We start from the raw sequence: 15,604 nt of genomic DNA, 5'->3' as shown, positions 1-15,604 counted from the left end.
GTCAGTCAGAGGAGCGGAAAGCAGAGGGACCGTCGTGGTGAAGGCAGGGTGATCGACTTACAGACACGCCAATCTTGGGACCGATGAGGTTCGTTACAAAAGGTAACACAATTCGACCAACAGTCATGCCGAGCCAGTAGCCTGTGGCACACATGCCACTGGCAAAGGCGGGGCCTTTGCGGACGTGTAGCATAAACTCTACGACCCATCCGCCCACAGAGACCTCGACACCGATGTAGACGAGCACGAACAACGCCGATAGCCAGGCGATACGTGCTTCGGGGAGGGTCGTCAGAGTTTTTCGCATACTGACGGACTGAATATTGGTCCCTTGCGAGGAGGCCATTTCATCTCGGTAATGACTCCCGGTATGGTTCCAGAAAGCCGAGGTCAACACAAGTAGCTCGATCAAAGATATTCCCAGCTTGAGAGCTGAAGTCAGTCAATTCGATCAGGCGAGGGGAACAGATACAATGAAGATACTTACTACGACGTAGTAATATGTGTACCAGGGGAGGGATGCTCGCGCAATCATGGCCGTGGCAATGAGTGGGCTGAAGATCCCCCCAACGCCATACGCAGCGTGGAGAAAGCCTAGGAGCTCATTCGAACGCTCCAGATTCCCTATCCACGCGTTCCACGCGGCGTCTGCGAGTCCATTGCCGAGACCGCCGAGCATAAACGAGGCGACCAATACAGGGAAAGGCGGGTGTACTACATTGATCACGGCAGACAGCACATGGGCTCCGCCGCAGAGGACGGCTAAGCCGCGCTGGCCAACAGCGTTGTGGAGTCTAGTGTTGAGAACTCCCGAGGCAACATATCCCACCAAGGGCGAAAGAAACATCAATGAAACGGTGATGTAGTTGACGTTGTAGGCTTTCTGGAGCTACATGACGGGCGGGCCGTGACGGCTTTCGTTAGCTGAGGACCGCCCCATACGGCACGCAGACAAGGTTTTCGAAGCTGCTTGAGGCTGACTCACGTAAGGAAGCATTGCCTATCTCGTGAAAGAGCAAATTAGATCTGGTCACTGTGCGCACTACTAGAAAAGCTGTACAATGGGGACAACGAAGGGACGGGGCGTACAGATGCCACCAGGAGTCAGCTTGTGTGGGGACATACTCCATAGGCAGAATCGAAGGCACCTAGATTCAGAAGGCTCCAGAAGCAGCTGAATACTCTGAAGGCGTTGGTGCCGGGGCGATTCCATGCTTCATGCATGGGTGGGGGGTCATTACCCGTGTCCTGCGCCGGAGCTGGCGCGAACACCTCCTTCGTGGAGGCCGGGGAATCTGTCGCTTTTTCTGCGGCCCCGGCGGCGGCATCGTGCGTTGCAGAAGCTTGTTGACTTGACATTTTATCGGTATTTCGAGTCCTCTCGACCCATTCCAGGCTTGCTTCCGATCAAGATGAGGCTTATTTTATAGCCGTTTGTGGTTGTATTCTCGTCCGTGGAGGCTCCCGGCCGATGGACGTTGGCGGGCGGACGGGCGGGCCGGACCATAAAAGAAGCTCAAGGGCCGAAAAGCTTAATAGAGCAGGGTTGAGATCACCCTATGTGGCATCATTCTAGGCATGTACGTTGTACCGCGGATATTTGAGATGCGATCATCGCATGAGAACAAACTCTCCGGCGGTGTCTTTTGAACGCTTTGATTAGTCCATATGTGTGTTCCTCCAGCCGTCTTTACCTTCGTATGTCTAGGCCAAGGCTTCGACTTCCTTTCGGCTAGGGTGTGATGAAGATACCGCTCCATATCAAGAAAGTTCTTTGGCTGGGCCCGAAGGATCTGATTTCTGATTTAACGTAATTGACACTCATTTTGGGTACAACAAATCTTGCTACCAGTAGGAAGGGGTGCTAAATGTACCACTTTGCGACATCACAATACTACAGTAGTATTAATGCTAACAACAGGGGCATTTGGTCAACATCCTAACGGAGGTTCCGGTGCCGTCTGGTGTCATACAAACTCAAATCCTTGAATGAGACATAGAGTTTCCTTTCTTGTGGAAAATTCTTCACTTACACACGTGTTCGAAAATTTTCCCTTTTGCCAGCCTCCTGCGGCTAGATGCATCAATCGGGAGTCGACTCAAGAAGCACTTTCTTACCCCGGTCTCGGTGAAATACATCACATGTGATGTTTAGGAGATCTCAGTCTGAGCATTAGCCGAGATTTTCGGCTTTCCATCCTCAGTAGAGCATCTCCAGAGGCAGCACGACTCAGCCTCGCGATCAGTGAGAGATTGGCTGAGCCCCTCTTGTATGAAGTCCGGGAAATCTTGTCTTTTTTCTACGGCACTCATCACAGACCCTTCTTTTGACAAGTTTTGTGTTTCCCAGGGAGAACAGCCTTTTTTTTTAACACCATGGCAGGACGCGAGTCCGACCTCAAGCCAAACAAGGCCCGCATGGCCGCCGGGGAGCTGTACTATGCTTTCACACCGGACCTCATTGCTGACAGACAGCGGTGCTCGATTGCTTGCGAAACATTCAACCGCGCTGGCCATGTCTCCCGGAGAGAGCTCGTAATGATGGTGAAGGAGTAATTTGGGCCCCCTTCCCCCGCCACTTCCCTAGCGCCACCCTTGATAGTAACCCAAGCTCGTCGCTGATTCTGTTTGCCTCGCCAGCATTGTTCGAGACGTCCGCTCTCTTCCCGGGCCCGCTGATAGTGCGGAGGAGGAGGAGAAGAATCTGGCCGATGAGCCCTGGGTCGATGGACCCGTAAGGATGGATTATGGATACAACGTCAAGTCAGTCCAGCAGCTAGCTCACCCCAGCCCCTTCCAAGCACGTCCGCATGGAATTGACAAGCAACTTTGCCTAGGTTGGGCAAGAACGTCTACATCAACTTCAATAGTGTGTGGATCGACACGTGCACAATCGAGGTCGGCGATCGCACACTCATCGGGCCCAACTGCTCTTTTTACAGCGCCGCACACCCCCTCGATCCCGTCCTACGGAACGGCACCAGGGGTCCCGAGTATGGGAAGCCCATCAAGATCGGCTCCGACTGTTGGTTTGGGGGCAATTGTATCGTTCTCCCCGGTGTGACCATTGGCAGAGGCGTCACTATCGGGGCCGGTAGTGTTGTCACAAAGGACGTTCCAGATTTCGTCGCCATTGCTGGTAATCCTGCTCGCGTCATCAAGGAAGTTCCCCATTCTGGCGAGGAAAAGATCTCTTGAGACGGTTTTGGTGTAATCACATCTACCGTCTACGACAAATGGGCAATGCAATTTATCTTTGGCGTCACTCGCAATGATGAGAGTATAGAGCTTGAATCATGTCACGTGTGCCGTGTTTTTCTTGCAAATCACTACTTATCTATTTTCATGTCACCATAATGCGTAAGAGTGAATGAAGAACAGGATTTATCTTGAAAGATCCTAAATTCGCGATTGCTTTCTGAGAAACTCCGTTTTGTTGAAAAACGCAGACTTAATGGGTGCAAATTCTTCGATGGCATCTCTCAAAGACGCCTTCGTAACAAATTAGCAATCATCCACTATATGCTGAGCTAAAAACGAAAGTCATATTATAAACATCAAGAAATGAGTTCATAGTGATGGCCACACTTACAAGGGTGCACATTTCTTGATGTCCAGGCAGATGGTTTCCCTCTTTAGTGCCACAAGGCAACATCACGGGATTGTTTTGGTACCTCAGGCGGACATACCAGGAAAGGCCGGTAGTAGTTCTCGTGTCGCCATGACAAGCCTCCTCTCCGACATGACGGAAAAGCTCCATCGTGACGTGGGCAGTATATGGTGGCCAGAACCAGTTTGGGTCATTCATCGCGCCCAAAGAACCAAGAATGCCCGCAATCGTTGAATCGTGGCACGCAAAGATTAATAAGCGCGGCTTTTGCTCGCTACCTGATATTTGATCGATCTGATTCGCCAAGGATGACATTCGATGGATGGTCTCCTGGAGTATCCGTCCAACGCCGAGGCTGCGGAATTCTTTGCTGTAGACGTACCCTGCGAATTCCTCTTCTGCACAAATCGTCTCCATGGTGACTCGCATGCCGGGGTCAAGAAACTCCGCAGGTAGGTAGTCTTCAGGCCTGGGTGTCGCTGTCACTGCGGAGATCGTGTCGAGGACACCGTGTAGCTTCAGAGGCTTCGAGTCTACAGCGACAGGTTTGCCCTCGGGCATCCATTGTCCTATCTTTGTGTTGATCAAACGCATCTCAGGAGAGTAATTCCCTTCTCCGTCCAAACGATATGAAAGTCAGCATCATAAGACCTATAACGGGACTTACCTACTTTACGATATCGGAAAAGCATGTGGGCCGGCCGACTCACATTTCGCTGCGGCTCTATTGGTAAACTCTTGGAGTAATGCGGCAAACCGTTCGTCATGATCCTCAGGGGGAAGCAGTGTTTCATCTCGAGGATCTGCTACGGAAACCAATATGTCTTCCTGGCGTCCGTTGATGAATTTTGGCGGGTAAAGGCCACGGAATACATTTTGCAGGGTGACAAAGGTTCGCTGGTACTGCGTGCTTCGCAAATAGATCTTATAGAAATCGTCAAGGACTTCAGGCATGAAGTTTATTTGCTCGACGTATAGGTTGCGAAGTTGACGCCCAAGCCTCTCGGCGGTAGCACGTCCTCTGTCCGTCAAGTCGCCATGTGCACTATTTTCTTTGTGAGCTGGGGTGTTCCGGAGACATCTAACGAGTACACAGACCAGGAAATAGGCCGTCTACCATCTGGCAATAACGGCTTGTCGACCTCATCATTGATTGGAACCAACTTTGGTCCAGTGCCCTGGAAAAGCGTCTTCGGAGCTGTTGCGGATTGGTTAAAAGGCCACTCTGTGCAAGATATTGACTTAGCATCTAATCGTATTCCTCAACTGGCCAGCCGAGAAGAACGTGGTACTCCTCACCTGTTTTGCCGCCAGTCTAATTTTTTATTAGAGCCATCTTCAATAAACATGGAATTTTCAAAGGCACCTACGTTCTCGAAACGTGCATCGTTCGGTGTCCGCTCGCCTTTTGGAAGTCAATTGTTACTCGAATAGGCGAACGACTTAGAGTCTAGGGGTTGTCCGACGCATGATGCATACCGTGACGGAAGAACTGTCAGGATTCAACACGATTAGCTTACAAAACAGCAAAACGCGAGGATTCGCCAGTATTCCATCACACGTACTACGTGAACCAGTTCCAGCTGCAATTGGGGCGGACACTCATATACAGGCCCTTCTTCGAGGGAAGGGGTCGCCATTACTGGTGGCCAGGTCAGCGTCCCTACTCGTAGCTCTAGATCTAAATCCAACAAGTAAGCGCTAATTTTCAGGCCTCCTCACCCATATTTATGTAAAGTACATTTTCAAGGCAACGCGGGGAAGAACAATTACTTCAGTCAAGCGCTTATAGCCTGCGAGTGGGTTTTCACCTCCAAGCTTCAATTCTATGCAAAAGAATTCAGTTCACATAAAAACACGGAACCATGCATGTAATATTCATTGACACGCATATCTAAGATGCAAACGTGGGTGTGCCGCTGACATATGGTCTGACTACTACTACACTGTGCTACGACCGCCTGGTAAAGCCTCCAATTTTAGACACATTCTCAATGAGCTCATCTTTGGCCAACAGGCCATCTTCAAAACGCTTCCTGATGGCCACCAGCCAATCTCTCTCAGTGTGTCTATCCAGGTCCGCCTGAGCCGGCCATCTGTAGTTACCAGTGAACACAAGACATGGTCAGTCATGAAAGAAAGCGCCAAGCCATTTGGGAAACGTGGTCCAGCTTACTGCTCAAGGAGGTGGAAGGCGACCTTGCTAAGACCTGCCTTGCTTTCAGACTTTTCAAATACCTCGTATCGAGAACAGGTGTTTTCAACCTCGTGGACCTTGGCAGCAAGGTCAAGAAGGACCTGGCGACACTGGAGACCATGTTAGTCTCACCTCAACAAATCGCGCGTGCCGGCGATTGGAACGGTGCATACCTCGTCTTCTTTTCCCGCAGCAGGGTGCAGAGTGCACCACAAGGTCACAGTTTTTGTGGACATGACGTTAGTAGGAACAAGTGATGCAGTGAGTTGTTGGATCGAGCTGGCACGAATAACCTCAAATAACGCGATATCCACATGCACTTAAGTACGATTACTGTCCGGCGTTGCTTTGGACGTGCAGTCTGCTATCCACAATATAGCTGAACTTTCAACGAGAAAGTTTGCCGTTGCTGCTCCATTGCCGAAATTTTCGGTAGTATAGATGAACCCCTGTTAATGGGGAGAGTTATGGACTTCGAACCGGATTATAAGATGACTTAATTAGTGACAAATCTTAGTCTCCAATACCAGGCAACGGTTGGCACCCCATCCTTCTACCCCTACCTACCTCACGTAGCAATACTCCGGCGTTATGGATATCGAACAGCTCATCAGGAACCCCCCTTTCAAGCTTACCGACGCTGACATACGGGCCCTGCGAGGCCAGTCCGAGACTTTCCAACCCCACACTTGGGATGAAGTTCAGAAAATCATCGGTAGGTCTCGAATTTGATCGGCTTTGACCGAGATGGCTCTACGGACATCCGTAGGCCAGACACCCAAGACCCCGCTAATCATAGTTCTGAATCAAGCCGCAGGAGAAATGGGACAGCTCAACAGAGCACCCCAAGACCTGCGGAACTACATCGTGTGGCTCGCCGAGGTAGGACAGTCCCATGGATCCGTCTTGGAGTTTGTGCGCCGTGAGAAGTTGCACTGGCAGAGGCCCATCGTCGCCCAAAACTCGGTGCCTTTCGCAGACCCACACGACTGGAAGATCCTCTGGAATGACTGGCCCTATGGCTTGGCGAATGGCATCATGCACCTGGTCCTGTGGTCCAAAGCCAAGATACTAGTGGATCCGGAAACGGGGCTGCCGACCAAAGAGTCAGCCAGGTTGATCGAGGCTTTTCTGGCCCGCACGTTCGGAGGGACTTTGAGCTGTGTTCCTGGGGAGAATCTACTCTGGTTCAAACAGAAGGCGGCCTGGCAAAGTGTGAAGGCTCTGGATCATATCCATATTATGTTACGCGGTGTCCAAGAAGACAAGGTAGAGAAGCTGATTGGTCATCATCGATCTCAGACTCTTCAGGTCCTGGCAAGAAAAGGCTTGTTGATTTCCAAGACCGAGCCGCGGATCTCATCAAAGATGAGCTGATTGTATGAATTCTGTTTGATAGACAATTTTGATTTCATGTTTCTCAAAATCTCATAGACTTGCTGCGTTGAAACCGCTTGTGTGAATTCACAGTCTGGACTCTTTGCGTCCGAAGTAACTTTGAACCAGTGAGATCACCTTGCTCTGCTCTCCTTCACTTATCTCGAAGTAGATGGGCAGACGCACAAGCTGAAGACTTGCCAGAGACGTATTCTCATCCTTTCCAACAAATTTGCCAATCCTCTTCCCGATTGGCGACTTGTGAAGAGGAGAGTAGTGAGAGGATACCGATACACCATGCTCCTTCATGTATTGCGCGAAGGCGGAACGGCGAGACGCATCCCGAAGCTTGAGGTAGAATATGTGACCGTTGTGCTCACAGCCCTCTGGTATCTTGGGTAAGGCAAACTCCCCAGAAGATTCTGAGAACGGCTGGAGCGCAGCCTGGTATGTATTCCAGATGTTCAGTCTAGTCCTCTGGATAGCTTCCGCCATCTCGAGATGGGACCACAGGAGGGCGGCAAGCACCTCGGACATGACATAGTTTGATCCAATGTCCTGCCACTCGTACATTGGCAACCCTTTTCGAATGAACTCGACTCTGTTGGTGCCGTTGTCATAGACGACTTCGGCCCTGTCAACCAGCTCATCCCGGTTGATCAAGATGGCGCCACCCTGACCTCCGGATGTGACGTTCTTCGTCTCGTGGAAGCTGATACAGCCGATATGCCCAATCGTGCCGGAATAGACGCCGCGATACTTGGAAGTCAGGCTTTGGGCTGCGTCTTCGACAACAATCAGGTTGTGACGGGACGCGATGTCCATCAGAGCTTCCATATCGCATGAAATGCCAGCATAGTGAACGGGGACGATGACCCGCGTCTTCTCAGAGATTGCGGCTTCGATGAGATTTACGTCCATATTCATCGTGTTCTTTTCAATGTCGATGAACACGGGCGTTGCGCCCCTGCTGACGAAGGCGTTGATCGTGGACACGAACGTGTAGCTGGGGAATATGACTTCGTCACCGGGTTGAACATCAATGACCATGGCGGCCATCTCGAGAGCCGTCGTCCCAGAGGTCACTAGGAAAGCCTTTCCTGTTTGCATCATCGCTTCCAGCCACTTTTCACACCTTGAAGTGTACGGCCCTTGAGCCAATTTCCCTGTCTTCAAGACATTGTCGACGTACTGCAACGAGTTGGGCGGCTGGAAGGGCTTTGAGTGAGGAATCATGGTTGTTCCAAATAAGATAGCAAAGCTGATATTTAAGTGATGTATTTGCTTTCATATGGACATTGTGGAAGATCAAACCTTTACGTAGGTCATCTACTCGCAAGTCACAAACGACCGTAGTGCAAAGACAGCGGTCCGGGCTGAGAAGATGAACAGCTTCTTTGCAGATCACTAGAAGCAAAACTAATCGCGCCGCGCGTGCGGCAAGGGAGATATTAGGTTCAGCTTCCAGTCGACGGCAATATGCAAAGCCGCGAGTAAACAGATTGCAATGAGTGTCCACTTTCTAGAGTTGCCGACCGTGTATATATCCTGGTCGATAGTAGTATACGCGAATGTAAACATAGCGGCATGATGTGCACGGGCTGTCACACCGCTGTTGTAGCATCCCTGTATCAATCTACTACGAAGTTTTTCCAACGGTGGAGGAGGCTATTCCAGGTGCAGATTGCGTTACGTTACCTGGACTTTATCAGACTATTTCATCTGGCCTGGCTTGTCTTCAATAGGGGCCACTTCTTACACCACCTTCATTGGTCAGAGGAGAGACCCAGTGCTTGATCACCAGGAGCGATGATGAAGCCAACCTTACGATAAGATGTCTCACTAAGCCAGCAGTAATCCACGAGCAGACCAATCAGCCTGATATCTCCTCTCTTTGATATCGATGACATGGCGTTGATGTGGTTCTTCTTGCTTTTGTTCATGTCGTTTGTCGCGGCACAGAATGTCCCTCAGTATGTCGACAAAATCGCTAAGCGCGGCCTTTACATCCGACAGCAAACAGCCTCGACCGAGTTCTTACCCAAAGCACCAATCGTCGACTTAGGGTATGCTCGTTATGAGGGTTACTATGACTCTTCATTTGATATCTTCAGTTACAGAGGGTAAGGACTAGAGTAGTATCCTACTTTCAGGGGCAGCTGCTGAGCCTAACCCTATCTTACAGAGTGCGTTACGCATCAAAGCCCGAACGATGGCAGCTCCCAAAAAGACCATCTCAGGGACAAAACGAAGAGAGGGTCTTGTCAGCAACTCAGAATCCCCCTAGATGTCCCCAATCACCACCGGGGCCGATGTAAGTAGGGGCGTTTTGACCTTGGCGTACAAATGGCTGACTCTCAACATTGTCCCGAACTATACGTTTGAGAAAGATGCCTTTGGTGATGAAGACTGTCTCTTCCTGAATGTGTTTACACCGGCTAACAAGACTCAATTACCGGTGCTGTTTTGGATTCGTAAGCTGGATGCTTCCACAGCGATCCCTTGTTAGATCAGCAAAATTCTACTTGTACAGAACTGACTGGGGGCCAGATGGTGGCGGATATGGCCAGGACTGGGCTGCAAACTACGACTTTTCAAACATGGCCAAAACAGTAGGCAACGGGTTTGTGACGGTCATTATTCAATACCGACTCGGCGCGTTTGGCTTCGCCTCATCTGCTGAGATTGGACATTTCGGGGTGCCCAACGCCGGTATCCACGATATGCGGTTCGCGCTGGAATGGGTACAGGACTACATCCATCTATTTGGTGGCGACCCTGCTCGTGTCACTATTGCGGGAGAATCTGCCGGTGGGGGCGGTGTGATGCTCATGACGATGGCTAATGGCGGTTCCGACGAGACCTCGCTGTTTCAACGTGCTATTGTATCGAGCCCATATCTGCCCAATCAGTGGTAAAGTCACATTGAGATTCGTTCAATCCTCTGGAGGTCAGGTTACTGACCCCTGGTCTAGGGAATATGATGATATGCAACCTTCTCAGGCATACTATGACTTGGCTGCCCACGCCGGATGCCTAGATGCCAAGACCACGCAGAACGGGAGTGTCTTTACCTGCCTGCAAAACGTCGATAGCAGCACGTTGCAAAACGCTAGTGCGTTCGTGAGCATGGGAGCCAGATGGGGCCAGTGGGCTTTCTTACCTGTCACTGACGGCAATCTCATCAAGCAAAGACCAACAGAGCAACTTTTGGAGGGGAAGGTGAACGGAAAAGCCATTCTCTCTGGAGTGAGTCTTTTTTATCAACAGCCCCTGCAAGTGACAGCTACTCACAAGGAAACATCGATGACAGAACAACGCCAATGAGGGCACGCTGTTTGTTCCAACAGACATCACCAGCCGAGACGAATTTATTTCTCTCTTGCGACGGAGCTTTCCGCTGTTGACAGACGGGAACGTGAGCACTATTATGAGGATGTACGACATCGGAGAGGAACCTACTCTGGGCCCCTTCTACCCATCCAACGGCTTGACAGCCCCATTCGCGACGAGTCTTTCAGGAATTGCAAAAGGGTGGCTGCAAGCGGCGTACAACCTCTACGCCGAGGTCACATTTGTCTGCCCCGCAACGTGGCTCGCGGATGCTTTCTCCCACGGTAACGCCTCTCTGGCTAGACAGATGCAAGCATGGCGCTATCAATACTCGCCACCGCCTTCTTTTCACGACGACGACCTGGACGTTCTCATGAAGGACGTTCAGGGAACCAACGATACTGACGGCGCTGATGAGAGTGTCGGCTTTCGAATCGCGTTCCAGAGCATGTGGGGTCGGTTTGTCATTGATGGCGACCCGACGTTGACCAACAATGTTGCGCTGACGGTCAGTCAAGTCGGGGAAGATGTTTCAGCTGCACAAAAGTCGCAATGGCTGCCATGGGGATCGGCTAGTCCACGCCAGAACAGCTCGGCATACCCGATGCTGAACTTGAACCTGACTAGTCCTGAAGGTGGGAAAGCTGACTTCCGAGTCGTGGATGGTTTGTCCTGGGAAGGAGGAAGAGGGGACAGGTGTAAGCTATGGGCAGATCTGGGTTATTGGATCCAGTCGTAGTGAGGAAACTTTCCTATGCTTTAGGGAGTCATTTGATGATGCGTGGCAGATGATGTATTTCTGACATTCTAGAAATACGGAGTTAGAAATTGTCATCAAAATTTGCTCAGGCGGCATTTAAAGCCTCATGCTCATAATGCCCAAACTCACCCAAGACTCACAGGCCACTCTCAATATGTGTCCTTGATTCGTGTGTCTCTGATACAAGCCCTAGAACGCTACCTAATACAGTAGGAATCTCCTCTTCCCACCAGATCTCCCTCACACGACCCCTCATGATGAAGTTGTCTGCATATCCAACCCCAGTTGATCGCTCCACCCTGCCTCGTCTACGTACTTGTTTTGTCATGTTGTTTGCTGTGATAAACATATGTAAGCTCCAGACCCTAGGTCCGCCTCTTCCGTGTGTATCTCGACATGGCTTGTGTATGGAAGTATTGGTCCAAAGGACGCTGGGCCCTTTACGGATGGCAGTGTGGGTTATAGTTTTAGGGTTAGTAATAGAGCCAAGTTGTTTAGCAATTACTCCCCCAGATTACCTCATCTACAATATCCCAAAAGTATTACTGCCTCCCCCACCAGCCATCAAAACGACTGTCCAATTGCGCTGAGCAGCTCTTCCGCCATTCTTCTTCACAATGATGTGCTCCACCCATTCGGGCTCTCTCGCGCCCTCGGATTCGCTAGAGCTGATGAGCTGTGGGTTGCGTTTCGTTCACACGGGCTTAGGGCGACCCCGCATGCCGAGCACGTCAGTCTTGTTTCGGTGGGAAAACTGGGGTTTCCGGGGCATATTATCCTCGGTCTCTTCCGGATTCCGCATCCCGGTCTGCCGTTGAGTCTCGACGTTGAGTTTCGATGCGAGGGCCCCCGCCATCAGGCTTTCTTCAACTCGCCCTGCAACCGGAGGAGACGGAGACACGATGCCGAGCCCCAGTCCGGTCGCCGAACCTGAACCAGCACCGCTGCCCAGACCCCGGTGCTTGACGTGTAAGCGCCGAAAGGTAAAGTAGGCTCCAAACCATCCGCGTTGTGGTTCCCCCCGCCCCTCCCGATTCCCCGCCTCCTAAGGTACATCAAGCATACTGACACAGCGGAGGTCAAATGTACCGGGGGCCCTGAGCCATGTGAGAATTGTCGCCGGCTGAGACTCGACTGTACTTTCAACTACTCAGAGATCAATCTTTCCCCAAGAGTCCCTACTCCACACGGGCTTTCGGCTCCGACAGAGACCCTCACCGAAGCCGGGACTAAACGCAGGCGCATCGCGGCCGCATGCACGGAGTGCCGCGTCCAAAAGGCCAAATGCTCCGGTCACCGCCCGCAATGTTTCCACTGCAACCGGAGGAACCTGGTCTGTGTGTACCCATCATCGACTTCGAGGCGCAAGAGTCGGCAGGCCGGTGGCCCACAGCCGCAGTCCCGGTCTCCGGAATCAAGTAGCACCTTCAGCCAAAGTGCTTCATACGAGGCCGAGTCAACACTACAACAACAACAACAACAACAACAACAACAACAACAAACACAACATAGCGTCAGCAGGGCGTCTCTGAATACGGCCCTAGACCACGCGCTCCTTAGCACGGACGTCATCCGCCAGCATCTCGAGGCCTACTTTGACCATGTCTACCCGATAGGCCACGACTTCTTCCACCGGCCTTCCGTGATGGAGGAATTCTACGCCGGAAAGCTGCCTCCGATCCTTTGCACATCGATATGTGCGTCTGCGGCCATGTTCGTCTCCCGGTCGCGCGAGTCGCGCGTCCTATCCGTACAATGGGCCAAAGAAGTAGACGCCTACATCTTTGGCAACCTAAACGTCTTCAAGGTTCTCAACATCCAGCTCCTGATCTTGTCCATGTTCCAAAACTTCGCCTACAGGCAGTTTGGCAAGATGTGGATGCTCATCAGCATGGCCGCGCGGCTGGCAGTGTCGTTCCAGCTCAACGACGAGAGGCCGACGTCTGACAACGACACCACCGCCACGCTCATCAAGCGCGAGTGCGAGAGGCGTCTCGTGTGGCATGTGTGGAGCATGGACAAGATGCTCTCGGCGGGTCTCGATGAGTTCACCGCGCTGCCGGATCGGTGGATGAGGACTTCTTTGCCAAACTCGGAGCATGCTTTCTGTCATGGACTGCTGAAGCCGACGAGCAGGCTTAGCGATGGTGTGGAGGTGCTTGCATCTCATGAAGCTGGGCCTAATGCCTACTTGATCATGCTCTTGCCAATTCGCGGTGAGATATTACGGTAGGACTTGTGCAATTTGTCTTGTCCAAACGAGAAAATTGTTACTGACCTCCCCAGGTTAACAAAGAGAATTGTCATAGAAAGCTACTCAGACCATTCCCCAGAAGCAGTCTCTAAAGCTATCACCGCCATGACAGAATTACGATATCGACTAAAGGCTTTCCTCAAAAACGTACCAAAACACCTTCAACTCGGCGAACTCAACATGTTCTCCCACTCAACCACATCAGAGTTCTCATCGTACCTCACGCTCAACTCGTGGTACCTCCAATGCTGCTGCGACCTCTTCCGCGTCGCACTCCCAGCTGCGTACAGGGAGAGCGCGTCCCCGACCTTCCTCGCGAGCGCCCCGCCAGACTTTGTCTCTGAATGGCGCGCCCTCGTGGTCTCCCACGCCCTGCGCCAGGCGAGACTGTGGGAGTACCTCCAGAACCTCAGGGCCAAGGGCGCCCTGCAGTCGAAGCAGACCCGTATCCCCCTCCGTCTCGAACACGGCAGCATGGTGCACCAGTGCACCAAAACCCTCCTCATGGCACGGCGGTGCAGGCTCTACGATGATCTGGTCGATCCAATCACCGGCGACGCGGTAGAGCTCAATGACGAAGCAGTGGAGGCCCTGTGCCAGAGCAACATCGCCCTGCTGGACGGCATGGCCAAGATCGCGCCCATCATCGCGGTGTTACAGCAAGACGTCGAGAAGATGGTCGAGGCCGATAAGAACAGGCGGCAGAACGACGCGGAGACGCAGGAGCTCGCGCCGGTCAGCAGCGAGATCCAGCGGAACAACTTGCTGAGCAGATATCACCCGCTGTCCCAGAGCTTCGACAGCAACGCCAAGACGGCCGACGAGGTTGCTTTGCAGCACTCTGATTCCCCTCAGCCCTCGTCTGTGCCTCAGACTTCCGACGCGGCTCCGGCAGACGTGACGATGACGGACTCGGTCGATATCTACCCGGCTTCTCTAGCCAGCGCCGCCGGCCTCAATGATATTGGCTCGGGTCTTGATGGGCCGCTGACTTGGTCAGGGTTTGCGGAGAACCAGCTGGCACCGGACTACTTTGTGGCACCTTCGCAGTTCGACATGAGCGGTGAGCTCAGCTGGTTTCTATCGGGCTACATGGATCCGGATCCCGCCAGTGTGTAAAAGAGGCAGACGATGATGGAGCAGATATAGTACCTGGATCCGCTGCCATGAGCCATCTGCCAGCTGTTTGCAGCTCATGTTCTCCAGACTTCCCATGCTCTCGGATCCCCACAACTACCATCAGCCGCAAATCCATATGTCCCTGGCTTTGGGCTACACGCAGCGTCGTGACATGGCGACATGTCCAAAGCCTTGTTCGCTGCTTGTCCGGCAAAGCTCGAGTATGTAAAACGCCATATAACTCTCTCACAGCCCACCCTCGAAACCCTGATGGAAGCTTTAGCTTTTCCGCTCTCTGAACCGAATCTGGGCTCTTCCTCGTCTGAGCATCAGCCAACATGGATTGCATCAAATCGATAACGCAGCACTTCATCAAGAGGCTCTTGGCCTCGGTGTTTCTCATCGCCGTGTCGCAGACTCGCAATTCAATTGCGGCTTCGACAATCATGCATTCACCTCGACGCAGGCTATGGATGCCTTTGAGCGGCAGTCTGAAGAGAACGACGATGCGTCGGCGACAGCATCTCAAAAATATCTGCTGATCCACTGACATGTGTAAAACAAGCATGTAATGAGCCCGGGAAATGAAGATGATCACAAGCTGATGCCAGATTCTGGGCACCAAGCTTGGGTCAAGCCTTTTCAAGAGCCTGAAGTGAAACTTTTCAAATTCAAGAACGTGGTAGACAGCAGGAAAAATACAAATCGATTCACTGAGATAAAGACCGTCAAACGCCTTACTCATCTTCTTCCACAGCAAATGATCAGATGCGATACATGTTACTAGGTTGAGAGATTATGGGCTGTCCATCAATGTTGCTTGCTGGCGTTTGTGGGGCATCATCTCATACCAGATGTATTTCACTCATCTCATCTACCGGCAATAAGCAGACGTTTCCTCTGTGCTCAATGACCGGGGGTTGCGTTTGGATTTATAGCTGACATACGTCAGAG

The 15,604-nt window shown here is 51.8% G+C and overlaps 7 protein-coding genes across 7 annotated transcripts; 3 read left to right on the top strand and 4 right to left on the bottom strand.

The window, feature by feature from the left end:
• Nucleotide 1: 1 nt before the first annotated feature.
• On the bottom strand, nucleotides 2–1,359 carry CORC01_06743 (uncharacterized protein; the record flags this gene model as incomplete). Its single annotated transcript, XM_022618382.1, has 3 exons — nucleotides 2–424; nucleotides 488–889; nucleotides 1,126–1,359. 3 exons carry the CDS (start codon nucleotides 1,357–1,359, stop codon nucleotides 2–4), a joined length of 1,059 nt encoding a protein of 352 aa, XP_022475032.1.
• A 1,017-nt stretch (nucleotides 1,360–2,376) lies between these two features.
• On the top strand, nucleotides 2,377–3,198 carry CORC01_06742 (galactoside O-acetyltransferase; the record flags this gene model as incomplete). The annotated part of the gene is made up of 3 exons (XM_022618381.1): nucleotides 2,377–2,552; nucleotides 2,641–2,763; nucleotides 2,838–3,198. The coding sequence occupies 3 exons, from the start codon at nucleotides 2,377–2,379 to the stop codon at nucleotides 3,196–3,198; spliced, it is 660 nt and encodes a 219-aa protein (XP_022475031.1).
• Nucleotides 3,199–3,399: 201 nt separating this feature from the next.
• CORC01_06741 (acid phosphatase) lies at nucleotides 3,400–5,250 on the bottom strand (the record flags this gene model as incomplete). Its single annotated transcript, XM_022618380.1, has 8 exons — nucleotides 3,400–3,492; nucleotides 3,593–4,221; nucleotides 4,321–4,655; nucleotides 4,709–4,835; nucleotides 4,910–4,925; nucleotides 4,981–5,015; nucleotides 5,090–5,102; nucleotides 5,176–5,250. 8 exons carry the CDS (start codon nucleotides 5,248–5,250, stop codon nucleotides 3,400–3,402), a joined length of 1,323 nt encoding a protein of 440 aa, XP_022475030.1.
• A 311-nt stretch (nucleotides 5,251–5,561) lies between these two features.
• CORC01_06740 (acid phosphatase) lies at nucleotides 5,562–6,043 on the bottom strand (the record flags this gene model as incomplete). Its single annotated transcript, XM_022618379.1, has 3 exons — nucleotides 5,562–5,706; nucleotides 5,787–5,917; nucleotides 5,981–6,043. 3 exons carry the CDS (start codon nucleotides 6,041–6,043, stop codon nucleotides 5,562–5,564), a joined length of 339 nt encoding a protein of 112 aa, XP_022475029.1.
• A 355-nt stretch (nucleotides 6,044–6,398) lies between these two features.
• CORC01_06739 (uncharacterized protein) lies at nucleotides 6,399–7,184 on the top strand (the record flags this gene model as incomplete). The annotated part of the gene is made up of 2 exons (XM_022618378.1): nucleotides 6,399–6,522; nucleotides 6,577–7,184. 2 exons carry the CDS (start codon nucleotides 6,399–6,401, stop codon nucleotides 7,182–7,184), a joined length of 732 nt encoding a protein of 243 aa, XP_022475028.1.
• An 87-nt stretch (nucleotides 7,185–7,271) lies between these two features.
• CORC01_06738 (uncharacterized protein) lies at nucleotides 7,272–8,420 on the bottom strand (the record flags this gene model as incomplete). The annotated part of the gene is made up of 1 exon (XM_022618377.1): nucleotides 7,272–8,420. One exon carries the CDS (start codon nucleotides 8,418–8,420, stop codon nucleotides 7,272–7,274), a length of 1,149 nt encoding a protein of 382 aa, XP_022475027.1.
• Nucleotides 8,421–9,092: 672 nt separating this feature from the next.
• CORC01_06737 (carboxylesterase) lies at nucleotides 9,093–14,650 on the top strand (the record flags this gene model as incomplete). The annotated part of the gene is made up of 8 exons (XM_022618376.1): nucleotides 9,093–9,307; nucleotides 9,389–9,498; nucleotides 9,575–9,658; nucleotides 9,735–10,098; nucleotides 10,160–10,433; nucleotides 10,498–11,182; nucleotides 12,432–13,506; nucleotides 13,564–14,650. The coding sequence occupies 8 exons, from the start codon at nucleotides 9,093–9,095 to the stop codon at nucleotides 14,648–14,650; spliced, it is 3,894 nt and encodes a 1,297-aa protein (XP_022475026.1).
• Between the last annotated feature and the right edge of the window lie 954 nt (nucleotides 14,651–15,604).

This window comes from Colletotrichum orchidophilum, assembly GCF_001831195.1.
Source record: "Colletotrichum orchidophilum strain IMI 309357 chromosome Unknown Scaffold_52.1, whole genome shotgun sequence".
NCBI classification, from domain to species: domain Eukaryota; kingdom Fungi; phylum Ascomycota; class Sordariomycetes; order Glomerellales; family Glomerellaceae; genus Colletotrichum; species Colletotrichum orchidophilum.
This window is presented reverse-complemented; position numbering and strand designations above follow the sequence as displayed.